The 19,322-nt window shown below is 42.2% G+C and overlaps 1 protein-coding gene across 5 annotated transcripts in view; it reads right to left on the minus strand.

The window, feature by feature from the left end:
- rab5aa (RAB5A, member RAS oncogene family, a) overlaps positions 1-18,495 on the minus strand; it is a 40,318-nt gene extending 21,823 nt beyond the window's left edge. The window contains exons 1-3 of one of the 5 annotated variants that reach the window (XM_078538512.1): positions 18,273-18,448; positions 17,721-17,766; positions 5,027-5,261 (exon numbers count right to left, since the gene is read on the minus strand). In XM_078538512.1, the coding sequence (XP_078394638.1) occupies positions 5,027-5,192 (166 nt within the window). In that variant the 5' untranslated portion in view covers positions 5,193-5,261; positions 17,721-17,766; positions 18,273-18,448. Of the gene's footprint in view, positions 1-5,026; positions 5,262-17,720; positions 17,767-18,235 lie in introns of all 5 variants that reach the window. The other 4 variants (XM_078538513.1, XM_078538509.1, XM_078538510.1 and 1 more) reach the window with 4 other exon arrangements.
- Positions 18,496-19,322: the final 827 nt, after the last annotated feature.

Here is a 19,322-nt window from a genome sequence, read left to right on the forward strand (position 1 = left end):
GTGCTGTAGAATGAGGTGGTTGAAGTGGACCAAATGTCTCTGGTAGAGCATGTAGATAAGCATGATTATCTCAAATGGTGTAGATTAGTAATGAAGAGGAGCAAAAAAACAACCTAAAGTGGGAGAGGGTCAACTTAAACAGGATGAGATGGGATCCAGCCTGGGTAAAATGGCACCAGTTTGACAAAAAAAAAGGAATAATGGGTGTTCTTTAGGGAAGAGATATTTCAAGTACAGGCTAAGTAGACTCCAAAAAGAGGAACTAAAGCCAGAGCTCCTTAATGAGAGATGTGATGCTTGACTTCACTTGAAGGATTCACCTAACAAGTACAATAAGATGAAAGGGGAAGTGAAGAGGAAAATAAGGCTGGCAAAAAGAGAATACGGGAATAGAATAAAAAGGTCACCCAAAAATCTTCTACCAGCATGTAAACAGTAAGCAGGTAGGAAGAGGTGGGGTGGGTCTAATAGGGACAAAGGTGATATATGCTTAGGGGGCATAGGGCAAGGCTGAATACTTAGTAAATACTGCTGCAAAGTACTCACTAACGAAGAGCATGTTGACAATATATAAGAAGTGGAGCTGGTAGAGGTATTAGATGGGATGAATATAGATAGGGAGGGTGTACTAGAAAGGCTGGCTAAGCTTGGAGTGGGGCAGAGAGGACGACAGTAGAGATAGTGGAAGAGCTTGCCATAATCTTTCAAACTTCCCGAGATATGGGAGGTGCCAGAGGATTGGAAAGTGGCAAAAATAAAACCCTTGTTCAAATAAGGTGTAAAGATGTTCCTGGTAACCATGGGCTTTGTCAGTTTAACATTAATGGTGGGTAAAGTTTTTTTTCCCCTTATTGTTGGTACAAAAATTAACAGGCACTCAGAGGTTCAAGTTACTTAAGGAGAGCCAGCATCACAGAGGGAACTAGGGGTTCGTGTGCATAGATCTTGGAAGGGGGCAGGGCATATTGAAAGAGTAGCTAGCTATGCACATGGGATCTTGCGCTTCATAAATAGAGGCATTGAGTGCAAAAGTAGGTAAGTTATGCTGAACCTTTATAAAGCTCTGGTTAGGTCACAAATATTATTAGAGTAATGCATTATGTTCTGGCTTAGGAAGGATGTGAAGACCCATGAGCGGGTACAGAGGTTTAACAGAATGGTCCCAGAGATGAAGGAATTTAGTTACAGGGTTAGGTTGAGAAGCTGGGGTTGTTCTCCTTGGAGCAAAGGAGGTTTAGGGGAGAAGTACACAAGATAATGTCAGGTTTAGATAAGGCAAACAAAAATGTTGCTCCCTTTAGCTGATGGCACAACAAGTAGGGGACACAAATTTAAGATTTTGGGCAAGAGATACAGGGGATGTCAGGAAGAACTTTCTCCCCTGATACAGTGAGTAGTAATGCTCTGGAACTGACTCTGGTGAGTCATATGGACTCAAAACATTAACTGTTTTTATCTCCACAGACGCTGTTAGGCTTGCTGAGTTTTTCCAGCATTTTATGTTTTTGCTTCATGATCTGGAACTTGCTGCCCACAAGTTTGGTGGAAGCAGAGACAACAGTTTCCAAAAGATTGGAAAGGCACTCGCAGGAAATAAACTTGCAAGGCTACGGGGATAGAACAGGGTAACTGGACTGACTGGAGTGCTCTACAGAGCCCCTGCATCGATTCCATCGAACTAATTGCCTCCTTTAGTGCTATAATGATTATGACCTGTGGCTTTGGTCAGGACTGTTCGATACTGCAGGAGGAAGAAACCTAACTGAAAGGAATCAAAGAGTGCTATGGGAGAGATGAGCAAAGGCTTCAGGAAAAAAGATGGAGCTGTAGTTAGTAAGGACAGAAGAGTTAATGTGTTTATTTTGAGCAGTGGTGAGAACAAGGAACCAGCTCCAGTATAAGCTAGCATAAGAGCCAAGAGTGAAAGTTGAATAGTCAGGAGTTTCATTGTAATGGGGTCAAGAAACAGTGGAGATGAGAAGGAAAAGGCATGGAGTTGATTGGTGAGCAACTGAGGGCTGCAGTAGTAGACAGCACAAGGGGTTTGGCTTAGGAGCCATGCAGCAGAGGCAGATGACCACATTGTAAAGATGAAAAAAATCTACAAGTTCCTTGCACTGTACAGACAAAATGTGGGAGGCAGTAGTCAAGGATTCTGGCAGGAGAGATAAGGACTCTGGAGTTATCTTTGCTCTCCAGGATGTTCCTAGAATATTGGGTGGTTTTGTCACAGTACAGCAAGCCCTAAGAGTGGAGCTTGATAAAGGCCTAATGGCTTTAACAATATGAACCATTTCAAAATACATGCAAGAAAATAAGACCAAGCAGTAGTAGAATTGACCAAAAGCATGTTTGAAAAAAAATTGAGGGTTGTGATCATGTGAAGTTTATGGAACTCTTCAGAGTTAGAGCTAGGCAGCTGATAGCTTGGTCACCAAATAAGAACTCCTACAGAGAGGTAACAAAAAAAAGTTAGAAGACCAGGCTACTGGCTGACATAGAACTGGAACAGATTTCAGAGCTGGGTCAGAGTAAGGTCATAGAGAAAACTGCAGACAAGGAATTCTGAATTGGTGCAACAGTAGACAATGGTGACTGGTGAGGCTACCATGATGGATGAGTGAAATGTACACGCGGGAGAGTTGAGGACTAGTTGGAGATTCTAAGTAGATGTTTGGGAGAAGCTCAGGAAACCGACAAGGTTTGTGTCACAAATAGTCTAGTTTGAGGTAACAAAAGTATGAATTATATTGATGGTAGAGGTGAAGACAGGATAGGGGCTGGCAATGTCATAGAAGCGTTTAAGTAGCTTGAACAATAGTGTAAAATATGACCTAAATAGTAAATGAACATAGCCAGATTTCATGTTCTTGATAATCTGATCAAACAGCTCTAAAGAAAATACTACCTCATTGTAAATTCTTACACAACTTCCAACCAAGCAACCTCTTCCCTGACCTCTGTGACAAATTTTGTTAGTGACTTAGGCTGGCTAAGTTTGTTTGATAAAGTTGGTTTGGAATGCTCATTTTGTGCTGGATTTATTTCTGCATTGTGCCAAGAGGACGCTGTTATGGCCAGTAACAGAGAAAAGGTAAGGTGTGGGACTGTTGAATGAGGAATTGGGTTTATGTTCAACAGTACCACAACCGAATGGCCAATCAGGGCAGCCTGGCTGGAAAGCAGGCTTTGTTGGTTGCCTCCACCTCACCATATACCTGGTAACAAGGGCTGTGTCATGTTGACAAAGTTGCGCAGGATGTTGCAGGCCATGTTGAATCATACCATGCACTCTGAAGAGTTCTGTAAGGCTCCTCCAAAATGGCCTAGGCAGCAGAAGCATTGCTTAAACACCCCAATGGTATGCTCTATGGCATGTGTGGCAGCATGGTTCTTGTATTTTGCATGGTGCTTACATGTGCATGGGTTGCACAATGCAGTCATGAGCCAGGTAGTCTGAGGATATCCCTGGTTACCCGCTAGCCTCTGGTTTCTCATGGTAACTCAAACACTGATAGTACAGCGAATAGCCAGAAAATAAGAGATTACGGCTGCTGCCGAGATACTGATAACTAACCTGCACAATGCTTAAAGTATGGTCACACACAAGCTAGACATTGAGGAAGTGGAACCCTTTGTGGCTGTGGTACATCTCAATTTATATATGTTGTGCTCAGAGTGATGCCTGCAGTCAATGGCACCCTGTGATCTGGTGAAACCATACGTTTGCTATGCCTTCTTCTCTTGCTAGAGAGAGAAGCAACGTGCTCCACTCACCTTGTATAGAATCAGTGCTCTCCCATATACAACAGTGGACAGCGAACCACAAGATGTTGGAAATGTCAACACCTCGAGACTAGAAGAAGCCCAAGTTCATGATCATCTTTTACAGCCACTGACAATGCTGTCCTTAGCCTGCTGAAGCTGCAAGTCTGCCTGCAACAAGTAACATATTTCAATGAAGATCTCCTTGTGAAGTGGAGATGTTGCAGAGTGTTCCTTGCTGTGGTAGAGATAGGAGAATTTCTCCTTGAAGACTCTAGGTGGATAGAAAGCCCTTCTCCACTTCTTCCCTTTTAGTATATCTTGTCCTCCTGTGTCCATTTGCTCATTCTAAGTCATGCTATAGGCCAAGGGGGATAGAAACTACAGCATCCATGACTGGAAACAAGTGACTTAACCAAGTCCCTCACCATGTGCTGAATCACGTCCTGTAGACTCCAACTTTAAGTAGCAGTACAAATCTCCAAACAGTTCGACTAACTCAAAAAAGTCAGTAAGAGTCAATTAGCAACCGACCTGAAAGTGGTTAATGGCCCCTTTAAATAGTATCGGTAAGAGTCTCGTCCTGCTACCAAACACATGTTCGACTGTGCAAGGTTCAGAGAGGGCATGAGTTGGAGCATGCATCAAAATGGCACTGCTAGTCAAACCCGTGTTACACCAGCCTATGCTATACACTTCTGGCACTCACTTCCATACTAATGACCTACCCTAAAAGATGGCCCAGAAAAGAGCGTACAAAAATCAGAAACAATTTTAGGCCCAAAACAGCACCCTATAGTGCAGAGAGTGAGTGCCACGCAACTAAATTTTGCTTCACAAATCCCTAATCAAAATCCTTAAGTAGATATGTTAATACTATTTGGTCTCCAAAATAAATCTTACCAAGGCTAGTAGTTCAAAAGAAACAAAGTAATAATTTTCCCCTGCAAAAAAAGTACCAATTTTTTTTTACATGTTAAAATAAGTTTGATCATGTGCCATTTAGGGCACTTATTTTGTGCAGCATTCTCAAGAGAAAATTAAGTTATTTTCCTTTCAACTTTGGCTGGGCAGTAAATGAGCCACCGCTAAACTTTGAATCTCATCCTCCTTTCTGAAAACAGCATGGAGATGTTAATCTGTGAAAGGGGAGGGAAAAAAGGATGTAGAGCACACAATACAAACATTCATACAGTAAAAAAGTTATTGAATACAATTACACTAAAGCCTTGAAGGAAATCCTCAGTAAAGTAAAACTTACCACCAATAGTACTTTCTTGATATTCATGGAACTGCCCCTTCACAAAACGAAGCACTAAACTAGATTTGCCAACAGCAGACTCTCCAAGTAGAACAAGCTTGAACTGGCAGATTTTGTTTGCAGCAGCTGGTCCATTGGGTCTCGCTGTGCCTCCCCGATTTGCCATGTCCTAATTAGTCACCAGATTCACTTGCGTCAAATTAATACTTGCTCCGGTCTCCTTGTCAGTTTCAGGCTAAAAAAAAAGACTTTTGTTGAAATAATCGTAATTAACGTAAGATTATATAATCCAGCTAGGGTTTTATTGGGATGAGTAAATAACCTCTAAAAACATCCCATTTCTGTACCAAAATTATGGTTGCTGAAAGAAGGCTTTTCAGTTAATCCGATACCAAAAAAAGAGCATTTGCTGGAAATCTGAAACAAACAGGAAATGCTGGAAATCTACAACAAGTTAAATCAGTATTTGTAAAGAGTAAAGACATTAATTAATGTTTATAGCATATATCCCTCAGAGTCGAAGCCTCCTATCCCACCTCAAAATAGGTCAAATCCAAGGCACTTTTGATTCCACCCAACTGAAATAACTTCGAGAAAAGCAGCAAATTCCCTCATTACAGAAGTATAGGTATAGTGAAACTATTTTCCAGCAACCAAGGTATTTTTTTTCTTAGCTCATTCCTTCAAGATGTTGCCATATATTTATGCCACAAGCCTTTTCTCTTCTAGCCATTTCTTAATTTTGTTCTTCCAAATGGCCAGCAGACTCTGCTCAACAGCTGTGCACTTTGATTACTCTTCAATTACCTTCAAGACATAAAGATGCAAAAAGTGAAATAAGGCTCAATAGTTACAGAATTGGAAACAAAGCACAGAAGACAAGGAAAAGAAAACCAGTTCAAAAAATTCTTAAAATTGGTTCTTTGATACCCATCTCACAGCACTTCAGAGGGAAGGTGCTTCTGGAGGGGACTCCAGAGCTTCCAAATGCTCATTTGGGCAATTACTCAAATGCACCACTTGAGTCACATGGACCATGGATACTTGTTCTATTGAGTTAACTGACATCAGGAATTAGGATGCTACAATTAGTTCCAGGATTCCAGGTATAGGAAAAATCAGTTTTGAAACAGAAGTTTGAAAGCAGCCATTACTAAACATTTTTTTTTTACAAAGCCCAATTTCACCAAATATTGCTTGCTTCATTCTACAACAAACAGGGATGAGGGAAACGAGGAAGTAAGCCACTAGGGGTCTTGTCTCGGAAACTCTGTTTTCAAAGAGGAAACCATTTTTCACCTTGAGCATCAAAAATATGGCAAAATCTGAAACATGTTTTAAGCAAGTTGCTATATAGCCTGTCAACAAACCTCTGCTCAACCTATTTTTAGCTCAAATTTTTGACAGGTTCACTCCTCTAATCCGTTTTCCATCAGTCTATGCCTAATTCATATTAATAACTTCTTTGTTATCCAACCATGTCTACTTCCGTCAATGATTCCACTTTACATTCTTATAGGTTGCACACCCTCAGTTCAGTCTCTATAGTTCTCAGTGCAGTGGCTCTATCACAACATCTTACTCAGTGGAACCCGCATGCCTTAGTGGGAGAATGCAAATCATATCTCTTTCAATGTGTTCAATTTCAGATTTCTCATTTTTCTCTTATTTTGCCTCCATCTGTTATGCAGTAATATTTTATTAATTTCAAATGGAACTCCCAGGTCACTTCCAATGACAAACGTGCCTCCAAAATACTGTTTCCACTTTCACGCTTTGGGAACTCATGCTCTACATAAAAACCCAAGTCCATCAAGGGCTTAAACAATACTTTGATATCAGGGAAGGCCTTTTTGTACTGTGGCACAAAATACAAGAAAGGTCTTGTTTGATCAATCTTTCCTTTACCTCAACCTCCATCATAGATACAATACCTAGCTTCCCACTAACTTAGTTTTTCTCAGGGTCTCAATTGTGAATTTCTACTTTCAGCCTCCTTACCTCCTAGAATCAGTGACAGTCCATCACAATTTTTTTTTTTAATTCCAGAACCCCATTACAGCCAAGACACTACATTTAGTGACTTTCACCTCATTAAATTCTAATAATGCTTTGAATAGACTTACACTTTATTTCAGGTGCTTTTCACTATACTGATTTTCAGAAAAATCTGCTTAAAATATAGCTAGAATAGCGACAAGACTTCTGTATGACAAGTGACAAATAATTTGCACCATTTTCCCAAGAAACTATGATTCTTGATTCAGTGCTTTAACAGTGACATCAGTTTTACAGTTTATCTGTATTCCTTTTAAGCAACGCTTAATACTTTGGCTGTGCCCCTTTTGTTGTTTCTTTAATAGCTATCCCAGTCTACTGCACTATTGCAACCTCTTTTAGCTTTCCTTCTTAGACAGTCCCTCAGGATGAAGGATGACTTGCTACCACTCTGGTTTGATGGATTCTGAAATAACTGATAAGTCCAATGTGCAATCTGCAGACTCTGCTATGTGAGTCAGATGATGCTTGAAGTGTTGGGTAGATGAGTTGCTTGTGCACTCCCTTCTGATGCCTCAACTTCACCTCTGCATGTTCCCCGAAGTCTCTGTGTTCAGTGCCATCTCAAAGGAGCCTTCTTCATTTTGGTCAGTCTCAAGCCAGGGTCTCCCACGAGTTGGCAGTTATGTTTGACCTCTTCAGGGCTGCTTTATTGACACCCCTACCACTGCTCTCCTGCAAGGCTCCTGCTACGACTGAGTTCCAAGCAGAGCAATTGCTTCAGGATTCTGGTGTCAGGCATACAAATCACATGTCCCACCAGGTGGCGACAAAGGCAGACATAGATGACAAAATTCATAATCGCCTCCAATGTACCAGCTCAGCCTTCGGCCTACCGGGGAAAAGCGCACCCGAGAACCAGAGTCTCAAAATCGAGACTATGGTCATGGTTTACTGGGCAGCAGTAATCCCTTGCTTCTATGCGTTTTGGAGACTTGGCTGACCTGCAGCAGGCACCTCAAAGTATTGGAGAAGTACCATCAGCAGTGCTTTCGCAAACCCTCCAAATCTGGTGGCAAGAAATGCAGTCCAGCAGCAGCAGCCTCTCCCAAGACAACTCACCCAACACAGAGGCACTAATCACTCCTTTAGCTTTATACTGTATCTTACCACATTTGTGGAGCATCGCTGCGCACAAATAAATGCAGTACGTGTCTTTTAGGGGTATGTACTAGTCTTGTATTGTACAAAATACTTTCCTCGAATACCTCCCACTGTTTTTAGGTTACCAGTTAACAATTCAGCCCAGTTTGTCAGTTTATGTCCCTTTCTTAGTTTAAGACCCAACCTCCTCCCTTTCAAACTTCCATATCTAATTCAGTCATGTATGGTTACTGTTTACAAGATGCTCCCTTACTGTCAGATTGTGTACCTAATCTGGCTCATTACTCGTCACTAAATCCAGTATGGGCGTAACTGGAAAAGCAAAGAATTAAACCGGGGGAAAAAAATTAAACTGAAAGCAAGAGTTCAGATTAATAGGTAAGACTTTTCTGTCTACTGTAAATGATTTGATGTGAAGACTAGTTCCTAAATTCATAAACGTTAACTGGTAAAACTAGAGTTTGCTTTAATTTATGGGGAGACTGGGATAGTGGCAATATCACTGGACTAGTAATCCAGTTGCCCAGGTTAAGTCATAGAGTCAGAGTTTTACAGCACGGAAAGAGGCCCTTCGGCCCATCATGACCATGCCAGTCATCAAGCCCCTATCTACTCTAATCCCATTCTCCAGCACTTGGCCCTTAGCCTTGTATGCTATGGCATTTCAAGTGTTCATCTAAATAATTCTTAAATGTTGAGGGTTCCTACTTCTACCACCCTTTCAGGCAGAGGGTTCCAGATATCCCCACCCTCTGAGTGAAAAAACCTTTCCTCAAATCCCCTCTAAATTTCCTGCCCTTTAATTCAATGCCCCCAGTTATTGTCCCCTTCACTAAGGGGAAAAGTTTCTTCCTATCTACCCTATCTATGCCCCTCAATTTTGTACACCTCAATCAGGTACACCCTGAGCCTTCTCTGCTCTAAGGAGAAAAACCCCAGCCTGAGGTCTCTTCATAGCTGAAACGCTGCAGCCCTGACAACATCCTGGTGAATCTCCTCTGCACCCTCTCTAGTGCAATCACATCCTTCCTATAGTGTGGCGACCAGAATTGCACACAGTATTCCAGATGTGACCTAACACTTTATACAGCTCCATCATAACCTCCCTGCTCTTGTATTCAATGCCTCGACCAATAAAGGCAAGTATCCCATATGCCTTCTTAACCAACTTATCAACCTCTCCTGCTGCCTTCGAGGATCTATGGACATGCACACAAAGGTCCCTCTGATCCTCTGTACTTCCTAGGGTCCTACCATTTATCATGTACTCCCTTGCTTTGTTAGTCCTCCCAAAATGAATTACCTTCCACTTTTCAGGATTAAATTCCATTTGCTATTGTTCTGCCCATCTGACCAACCCATCTATATTGTCCTGTAGTCTAAGGTTTTCCTCCTTTTTACCTTTATTTCAAAAGGAATGGAGTATAAAAACAGGGAAGTCTTGTTAAGACTACACAAGGCACTAGTTAGACCACACCTAGAATATTGTGAAGAGTTTTGATCCCCTTATCTAAGGAAAGATATACTGGCATTGGAGACAGTCCAGGGAAGGTTCACTAGGTTGATTCCGGGTAAGGAGGGGTTTTCTTATGAGGAGAGCTTGAGCCTGTACTCATTGGAATTTAGCAAAATGAGAGGTGATCTTATTAAAACACAAGATTCTGAGAGGGCTTGACAGGGTAGATGCTGAGAGGTTGTTTCCCCTTGTGGGAGGGACTAGGACCAAAGGGCATAATCTCTGGGGAAGGGGGCACCCATTTATAACAGAGATGGAGGAATTTTTTCTCTCAGAGGGTAGTGAATCTGTGGAATTCTTTACCACAGAGGGCTGTAGAGGCTGTGTTGTTAAGTATGTTTGAGGCTGAGATAGACAGATTTTTAACCCTTGATTCCCTCACTGATTATGGGGGATAGGCAGGAAAGTTGTTGAGGATTATCAGATCAGCCAGGATCTCTGACTGACGGAGCAGACTCAATGGGCCAAATGGCCAACTTCTGCTCCTACCTCTTATGGGCTCCTCGCTATTTATCACATCGCCAATTTTCGTGTCATCTGGGAACTTACTGATCATAACTCCTACATCCATAACTAGATGATTAGTGTACACCATAAACAGCAAGGGTCCCAGCACCAAACCCTGCAATATGCCACTGGGCACAGGCTTCCAGTCACAAAAATAACCTTCGACTATTACCTTCGACTGAGCCAATTTTGGATCCAATTTGACAAATTGCCCTGGATTCCATGGGCTCTGGAGACATAAATCACACCACGGCAGGTGATGGAATTTAAATTCAATTCATAAATCTGGAATATAAATCTAGTCCATGACAAAAACCCATCTAGTTCATTAATGTCGTTTTGGGGAAGGAGATCTGCAGTCCTTACCTGGTCTGGCTTCCATTTGATTGCAGGCCCACAGCAATGGGGTTCACTCCAGCAAGCCATTCAGTTAAAGGGCAATTAGGGGTGGACAACAAATGCTGGCTTCCCAGGAGCACTCAGGCCCCATGAAAGAAAAAAAATGCCAAGGTTTTATTTTTCGCAAAAAAAATTACTGGCACCCAGAGTTTTTTAAATGACCAGAAAAGGGCAAAAATCAGAAAGTCTCAATTCTACAGTCACAAAATGTGTGCAGCACAGAACAAAATAGGGCAAATACGCAGCAATGCATGAGAGTGTTAGGACTGATTTAATGGATTATGATAAAAAAGTTAGCCATGATTCCCACCCAATTTTTAAAAATTCATTTACGGAATGTGGGTGTCGCTGGTTAGGCCAGCATTTATTGCCCACTCCTAATTGACCGAGGTGGTGGTGGTGAGCTGCTTTCTTGAACCGCTACAGTCTATGTGGTGTAGGTACACCCACAGTGCTGTTAGGAACAGAGTTCCAGGATTTTGACCCAGCGACAGTGAAGCAACAGCGATATATTTCCAAGGGTGGTGAGTGGCTTGGAGGGGATCTTCCAGGTGGTGATATTCCCACGTATCTACTGCCCTTGTCCTTCTGGATGGTAGTGGTCATGGGTTTGGAGGCTTGGTGAGTTTCTGCAGTGCATTTTGTAGATGCTACACACTGCTGCCACTATTCATTGGTGCTGGAGGGAGTGAATGATTGTGGAAGGGGTGCCAATCAAGCTGGCTGCTTTGCCCTGGGTGGTGTCAAGTTTCTCGTGTTGCTGTAGCTGCACTCATCCAGGCCAGTGGAGAGTATTCCTTCACACTCCTGACTTATGCCTTGCAGATGCTGGACAGACTTCGGGGAGTCAGGTGGTGAGTTACTCGCCGCAGGATTCCTGGCCTCTGACCTGCTCTTGTAGCCGCAGTATTTATATGGTTCATCCAGTTCAGTTTCAGGTCAATGGTAAATCCCAGGATGTTGATAGAGGGGGATTCAACAATGGTAATCACATTGAACGTCAGGGGGTGACTGTTAGATTCTCTCTTGGAGATGGTCATTGCCTAGCACTTATGTGGCACAAATGTTAGTTTCCACTTGTGAGAGTCCAAGCTTGGATACTGTCCAGGTCTTGCTGACTTGGACTTGGACTGCTTCAATATCTGAGTCATGAATGGTGCTGAACATTGTGCAATCATCAGCAAATATCCCCAGTTCCAACCTTATGATGGAAGGAACACCAATATCCTCTGGTCCTTGCTAAAAGTATGTTTATAGATAAGGTTGTACACTGGCAATGCAGTCTATTTGAATACTGCAACAACACTAACCATTGAGACTAATTTATGAAGAAATAAAGCAGGCAGCTGGGGAGCTGTCAGCACCCAACATCTATATGACAGGATAATTCAGCATGTGCAGGGAGCAGCCAAGGAAAGAAAGTTGGTAACAGGAATAGAGGGGAATGGAATATTCCTTATGACAATATTCAATTGTGATGCAACCACACAGCAGTTGATCTTTGTTTTGGAACGTCAGGTCTAGCCAGACGATTTCTGTAGGACAATCTAACTGCACTAAGTAACTCTTACAAACAGCAGCATTAAACAGATTATATCACCAAAGATTATCAATGACATTTGTTCTTTGGAGCTATTTCAACATCCCTAAAACGTAGGAGCAGAAGTAGGCCAATCGGCCCATCGAGTCTGCTCCACCATTCAATGAGGTCATGGCTGATCTGATAATCCTCAACAACTTTCCTGCCTTTTCCCCATAACCTTCAATTCTCTCACTGATTAAAAATTTATCTCAGCCTCGAATATACTTAACAACATAGCCTCTACAGCCCTCTGCGGTAAAGAATTCCACAAATTCACAACCCTCCTCATCTGTCTTAAATGGGCAACTCTACTCAGATTATGCCCTCTGGTCCTAGACTCTCCCACAAGGGGAAACAACCTCTCAGCATCTACCCTGTCAAGCCCCTTAAGAATCTTATATGTTTCAATAAGGTCGCCTCTCATTCTTCTAAACTCCAATGTCGTTAGTTTGGGTAATGCAGACGTCTGGGAATCCCTGGTCCAAGGCTGCCCAAAGTAGAGGGAAAGCATCCAGGAAAGATCTGAACACCAAGTCTCATCACCAAACTCTAGCTGAAGCCAAGCATCGACAGCAAAAGGAGCGCGTGGCAACCCAGACACATCACCCACCCGCTCCCCTTACCACCAAATGCCCCACCTGTGACAGAAACAGGTCACACATTGGGTGCTTCAGTCACCTGGGAACTCATTTTTAGTGTGGAAGCAAGATTTTTGATAGCTTTTTTAAAATCTTCCACTGAAAGGATGGGTGGTCAACTCATTTCCAGACAGCTTAATGAAGTAGAGAAACATTTTGGTGCAATGACTGATCAGCAGCTCAGGATAAGATATTGGCCATGAACTCACTTCATAACACATCTTGGCAGCAACTCGAATTATAGCATCTCAGCCCGAAAACAACAAAATGGAAAAATCAGTACGATTAGTATCGTGTTGAAGTTAGTAAATATTGGGCTTATAATTTGAGAAACAGCTTTTATGGCTCTTTACAGTAACAGCTACTCATCACTAATGCATCTGATCAACAGCCAAGGCAGGCATAAAAATTAAGTGGAAGAATAAAAAGCTAGGGGACCTTTCATTCCATTGCTGATGAGGAGTCAGAAGGCTGGTTCATTAGGATGTAAATGTGGTGTGACAGTGGCTCTCAGTGATTAAGAGATGCGTTTGATCTGTGACAGCATTGTAGGAAGATTGCGTTCGCAGTTTGGGGTGAATTTATTGAGGATTTGGAAGACAAGAGTAATTGAGACAGAGTAGTGTAGAGGTAGGCAGCAGCAGTGACTAACTGAGGAAATAATTAGTGTGAGAGACAATGCTCAAGGTAGTTTCTGGGATTGCAACAAAATTAGTTGGGGAAATAATTGCGGATGGTGTGGTTAGCATTGGGGAAAGCTATGGCATAAGGTAAGTAGTATTGTATTTAAGGGGGTAGTTTATGAGAAGGCAGCAGAAGGAGAGGGTAAATTTGGATGGTGGGTGTTGACGGAATAATGGGTACTTTGAGAATAAGCTTCTAAGTCACCAAAATGAAATAATCTGGAAATTAACAGCTAGTATTAGCTGTTCAGCATTTTTTTCTTATTCATGGGATGTGGGCATCACTGGCTAGGCCAACATTTACTGCCCATCCCTACCTGCCCTTGAGAAGGTGGTGGTAAACTGCCTTCTTAAACCACTGCAGTCCATGTGGTGTAGGTACACCCACAGTGCTGTTTGGGAACGAGCTCCAGGATTTTGACCCAGTGACAATGAAGGAACAAAGTGAGGGGAAAGAGTGAGGGCAGAGGTGCAGGGGATGGGTCAGACAATGTTGAGGGCCCTGTCAACCACAGTTGGTGGGGGGCGGGGGGAGAACCTCGGTTAAGAAAAAGGAAAGATGTGTCAGAAGCATCGTTTTGGAAGGTGGCATCATTCGAACAGATGTGGCTGAGGCGGAGGAACTGGAAGAATGGGATGGAGTCCTTACAGAAAGCAGGGTGAGGAGCTGTAGAAGTGATGGGCTTGTAATGAATTTTGGTATGCAGTACCAGAAATGGAGACAGAGGGAAGGGAAGTGTCAGAGATGGGTCATGTGAAGATGAGAGGGGGTGGAAATTGGAAGCAAAATCGATAAATTTTTCCAAATCCAGACGAGAGCTTGAAGCGGCATGCATACAGTCAGCGATGTACCGAAGAAAGTTGTGGAGGGAGCCTGGGTTTTTTTTATTCATTCACGGGATGTGGGCTTCACTGGCTGGGCCAGCATTTATTGCCCATACCTAGTTGCCCTTGAGAAGGTGGTGGTGAGCTGCCTTCTTGAACCGCTGCAGTCTCTGTGATGTAGGTACACCCACAGTGCTGTTAGGGCAGGAGTTCCAGGATTTTGATCCAGCGACAGCGAAGGAACGGCAATATATTGCCAAATCAGGATGCTGAGTTGCTTCGAGGGAAACTTTCAGGTGGTGATGTTCCCATGTCCTTCTAGATGGTAGCGGTTGTGAGTTTGGAAGGTGCTGCCTAAGGAGGCTTGGTGAATTTCTGCAGTGCATCTTGTAGATGCTAAACACTGCTGTTAGTCAGTTTGGGGGGGGGGGGGGGGGGGGGGAGTGAATGTTTGTGAAGGGGTGCCAATCAAGCAGGCAGTTTTGTCCTGGATGGTGTCAAGCTTCTTGAGTGTTGTTGGAGCTGTATTCATCCAAGCAAGTGGAGAGTATTCCATCACGCTCCTGACTTGCGCCTTGTAGATGATGGACAGGCTTTGGAGAGTCAGGAGGCGAGTCACTCGACACAGGATTCCTAGCCTCTGACTTGCTCTTGTAGCCACAGTATTTATATGGGTCATTCAGCCCCCTTCAGCCTGATCCACCATTCTATTATATGAGTCAAAATCCTGCAACTCCCTCCCTAACAGCACTGTGGGTGTACCTACATCACATGGGCTGCAGCAGTTCAAGGCGGCAGCTCATCACCAGCTTCTCAAGGCAATTAGGGATGGGTAATAAATGCTGGCCTAGCCTGTGATGCCCATATCCTATGAATGGATATAAGAAAAAAAGACTCAGATGATCTGTATCGACTTCAAGCACTCATCTTTCTGCTGGTAGCAGTGGAGAATGTAGTGGTTGATAGAGTTAGACAGTAGGATAGGACAGGTTATGGCTTGAAAAATATGAGTAGACTTACATTGAGGATATCATGGCTGAAAGAGGCAGAGATAGGGAACCACAGAAGAGTGAAGAGGGCTGAATCAGACAGAGGAGGTATTGAGGAGCAGGGCTGACGCAGCCACATAAGTGGACAGAGAGCAGAGTCATTATTTCTATGTATAACAGACAAGTTGCAGGGCACATTTGGGTTGAGAGCAGAGCTGGGCCTCCAAGCCAAGGAATGAAGTAAAACTGATGACAGGAAGACTCCAAGCGCAATATTTAAAAATGGGAAATACAGTATTATTACATTAACAGTTTAAGTAGTGTCAAAGCCTGACTAAGGAGCAGAACTGGCTAGGATCCAGGATAGGAAATTACAGCAAGAGCAGGTAAGACTCAGGAACATTATATTTTTATGCCTTCCCTATATTTATAAACCAAGGACAAAACTTACAATAATCTCTCATATCATATATCCTATTTTGAATTCTTGCAAACAAAATGAGCTAAGGCAACTTCATTAAATGTTTCATTACAGGCTAAATTTCTAGTGGCAACTAAAGTGACTCATTTACAATGAGCACTATCTAATCTCCATAGAATTCAACTAAATATTTTCCAAAAGTTGCATAGAAAACCAAAACCTAAATCCAAGCTATGCTTTTTCACATAACATTACTGTTCATCAAGTTACCTTAAAATGATTTTGGAAGTCACCTTAAAAATGCCCATGAAAAATGGTTTTAGCATCGGTTGTTGCAGGGGACAACACAGAATTATCTATTACGCTATAAACTGTAAATATAAAAAGTTGAAAACATTTATTGCAGCCAATCATCCCAGCTACAAAAGTTTTCATGAACACTGGGAAAATGAGAGGTAAATATCCTGCTGCTTCAACGACCTGTTGCTGCATTTACTAGTCAGGGCTGCACTACATGGAAAGGAATTCTAGCAAGCTTCTGGTTACTTACAAAATGGCTCTTTGGTAAAATTATAGACAAAGAATTTATATTTGAAAGAGAAACTCTAGTGTAGATTACAAATGAATAGGATTAATATACAGAGGTTACAATGAAGTTAAGAGGCAGTCAAAACGATAAGATAATAAGAAATAGGGAAATAGATTTAGCAACAAAGTACATTAGGTTACAAATAAAACTGTTTAATGAGTCAATTATAATTAGAATGATGAATTTGGTACATGTAACTTTGTTCAGGGTGTGTATAGTAACCAAGCAATATTGGGGATATTTGTTCTAGCACCTGACTGCTAAACACTGTCCTAAAGTACTTAGAAACAAAGACAGGCTATGGGAAAGAGTATAGTTACATATTTGATAGTAAACCAGTTCATTTTGCAGTCAATTTGTGGGGAAATTAGAAGAATTAAGTAATCATCAAGTAATTAAAGAGTACTTATTTTTTTCCCCCTCAAGTTTCAAGCAGCCTTATTCAAAGTTTAAAGTCCTGACAGCCCATTCAACAGATAGCCAGTTAAGTGTTCATTTATTTTTTTTTACATTTTCTCAGAAAAATGTAATTAGCTGCAATATGCCTGCTGCCCTACAATTAAACATTTTAGTTGTTAGCTACCATCACAAACTTCCACTTAAGAATTTCCCCAAGAAAATAAGCAGTACTTCCTGCTTGGAAATTGAACAACTTATAAGTTGATAAACATTTGCATCCTTCCACTCCTAATTCACCAAAAAAAGATCTTGGGAAATAGTTCTTTTTAAAGAGCAATAATATTTGGTGCATGGGGGGACACATGGCCATGTTTTAATCAGCACAGAGTAGGATCACAAAAAAGGATTGTGAAAAAATCTTCAGGCTAAAGCAAGGTGACTGCAATTTAATTGGAACTAGCACTGAACAGAATTATTTAGCAAGATTTCCAGAAATTCCAAGTAACACAATAATTATGAATAAATTAAAGAATTAAGACTGAACCTGCTTTATTCTCTCACTAGTTACATATTCAGTTGTTACCTATCCTACTCAGTGTTCCCAGCATTTTCGGTTTTTTCAGATTTCCAGCTTCCGCAGTATTTTGATTTTAAGGATGATTACTTTTGTTTACCCACAATTTTCAGTCAACATGCAACTCTGCCATCCAGTTCTAAAACCTGTCGAGGTTTGCTGTACAAAGTGGACAGAATGTTGGCCTAGTAATTCAACTCCTAATTGAGCTCTTATGACTAATTTTGTTCAACGCTAACATTCACACATTGGACAATTTTGAAACAGCTAAAATATAGTTAAGCTTCAATATTATCTGGGTAACAATGGATAGCTAGCTTTAAAAAAATGTTAATCCGTTTTGCATTCCGATTCTTGGCATCCCCCCACCACCGCCCGAGTGAATTAATGCGCTTCAAGAAATTACTTACAAAAGTACAGAGACTACATCAGCTGCGAGCACTAACCCAGGCTCCACTAGAATAGAAACAGAAGGACTGTTTACATATCATCTCTTTTTGCAAGCAAACCTACAACTGATAATAGAAGCTTTTAAATAATAACTTTCAGGGAAAAAAAGCCCCTTGCTCTAGTTACACAGCTGACGTCACCCCTGACTTGCAACAAAAACACTCGGGCCCGGAGAAGAAGGCGGCGGCCGGGGGGGGGGGGGGGGGGCAGGGCACCAAAAACCAACAGCACCGTCTGTCACATTAACCCACCCGACCCAAGCCCAAACACTGGGCCTCCTCCTCTCCTCGGCGGCCTCTAACTTAGCGCCGACCGAACCCGCCTCTCCCTCTCTTTGGGTTTTGCTGCCGATTCTACGCAGCCGGGAGACGCCATTTTGGGTTTTTTTTTTAAAAATGCAGCGACTTCACTGACAGCCCGAGACCCGGCAGCTGCGCCTCCAATCCCCAACCCGACTTCATAACAGGCAACTCACTGCAAAATATATAATACATATTTTTAAAAAAAATCACCCGACTTCCAGCCTCCGCCGCCGAGGCCCTACCAGCTGAAGGAAGCAAAGGTCGGTTCGGTGCGGTTTCCGGCCGCTCTCCGTGCCCGGCCGCTATGACATTAATCGGGGCCTAGCGACTACCCCAGCGACTGCTCCGCTCACTCCGCCTCAACACTCGCACCGGAACTCATTAACACACCACATCACCGCCACGCTGCCTGCGTCACCTTCCGCCGCCGTCTGCGCCTCTCGCGCGTGCGCATTCAGCCCACGAGCTTTGCCACTTTCGCTACTTGTGAGTTCCAGAGCCACTCCGTCACAATGCGTTGTTAACACTGATTTTTGTTTATTATTAAAAATAGCAAGACTTCATATTTTTGTAATAAAAAGTTCTGATGAAAGATCACCGACCTGAGCTGTTAACTCCGTTTCTCCCCACAGATGCTACCTGACGTGCTGAGCGTATCCAGATTTCCAGCATCCGCAATATTTTGCTTTCATATTTTGAGCTGCTCTTTTCCTGATATTGATAGCTCAAATGCTATTAATGAAAATGGCTTTGCAGTCAGAAAAGAGCCTAGGACAACTGTTTGACCTAATGTTGTTTTCAGTTCAAGAATACAACTGCATTTCAAGTTTAGGAGGGAAATTGAAACTTTTAAAATTGGCGAATATATACTTGCAATCAGTATTCTAATTAATCAGATCTAGGGGATAAGGTTAAAATTAAATAACACAGCATAGTAACACTGAATGACTCTGAATTGTTCTGTGAATTAAACTCAGGATTATAGAGCTAGTGTAAAAATGATTTAGAAACTATATTGTCATGAGTAGATATGTATATCCAGAGTGCCACATCACCGCAGTCAGTGTACTAAAGCAACAATGTATTGTTCCACAGCACATTGTAAGACCTGTAAAAATACACTCAATGTATTTGTGTCTAAAACTGTGATTATTTCAAACTTCTGGGAACCATACGAAACATGGCTGTAGGTGTTTGTGAGTAAAACACAAACATTATAAATGCTGAATTAGATTAAGAAAAATCAATCTGAATTTGTGC

Source organism: Cetorhinus maximus, chromosome 3 (genome assembly GCF_964194155.1).
Source record: "Cetorhinus maximus chromosome 3, sCetMax3.hap1.1, whole genome shotgun sequence".
Lineage (NCBI taxonomy): Eukaryota > Metazoa > Chordata > Chondrichthyes > Lamniformes > Cetorhinidae > Cetorhinus > Cetorhinus maximus.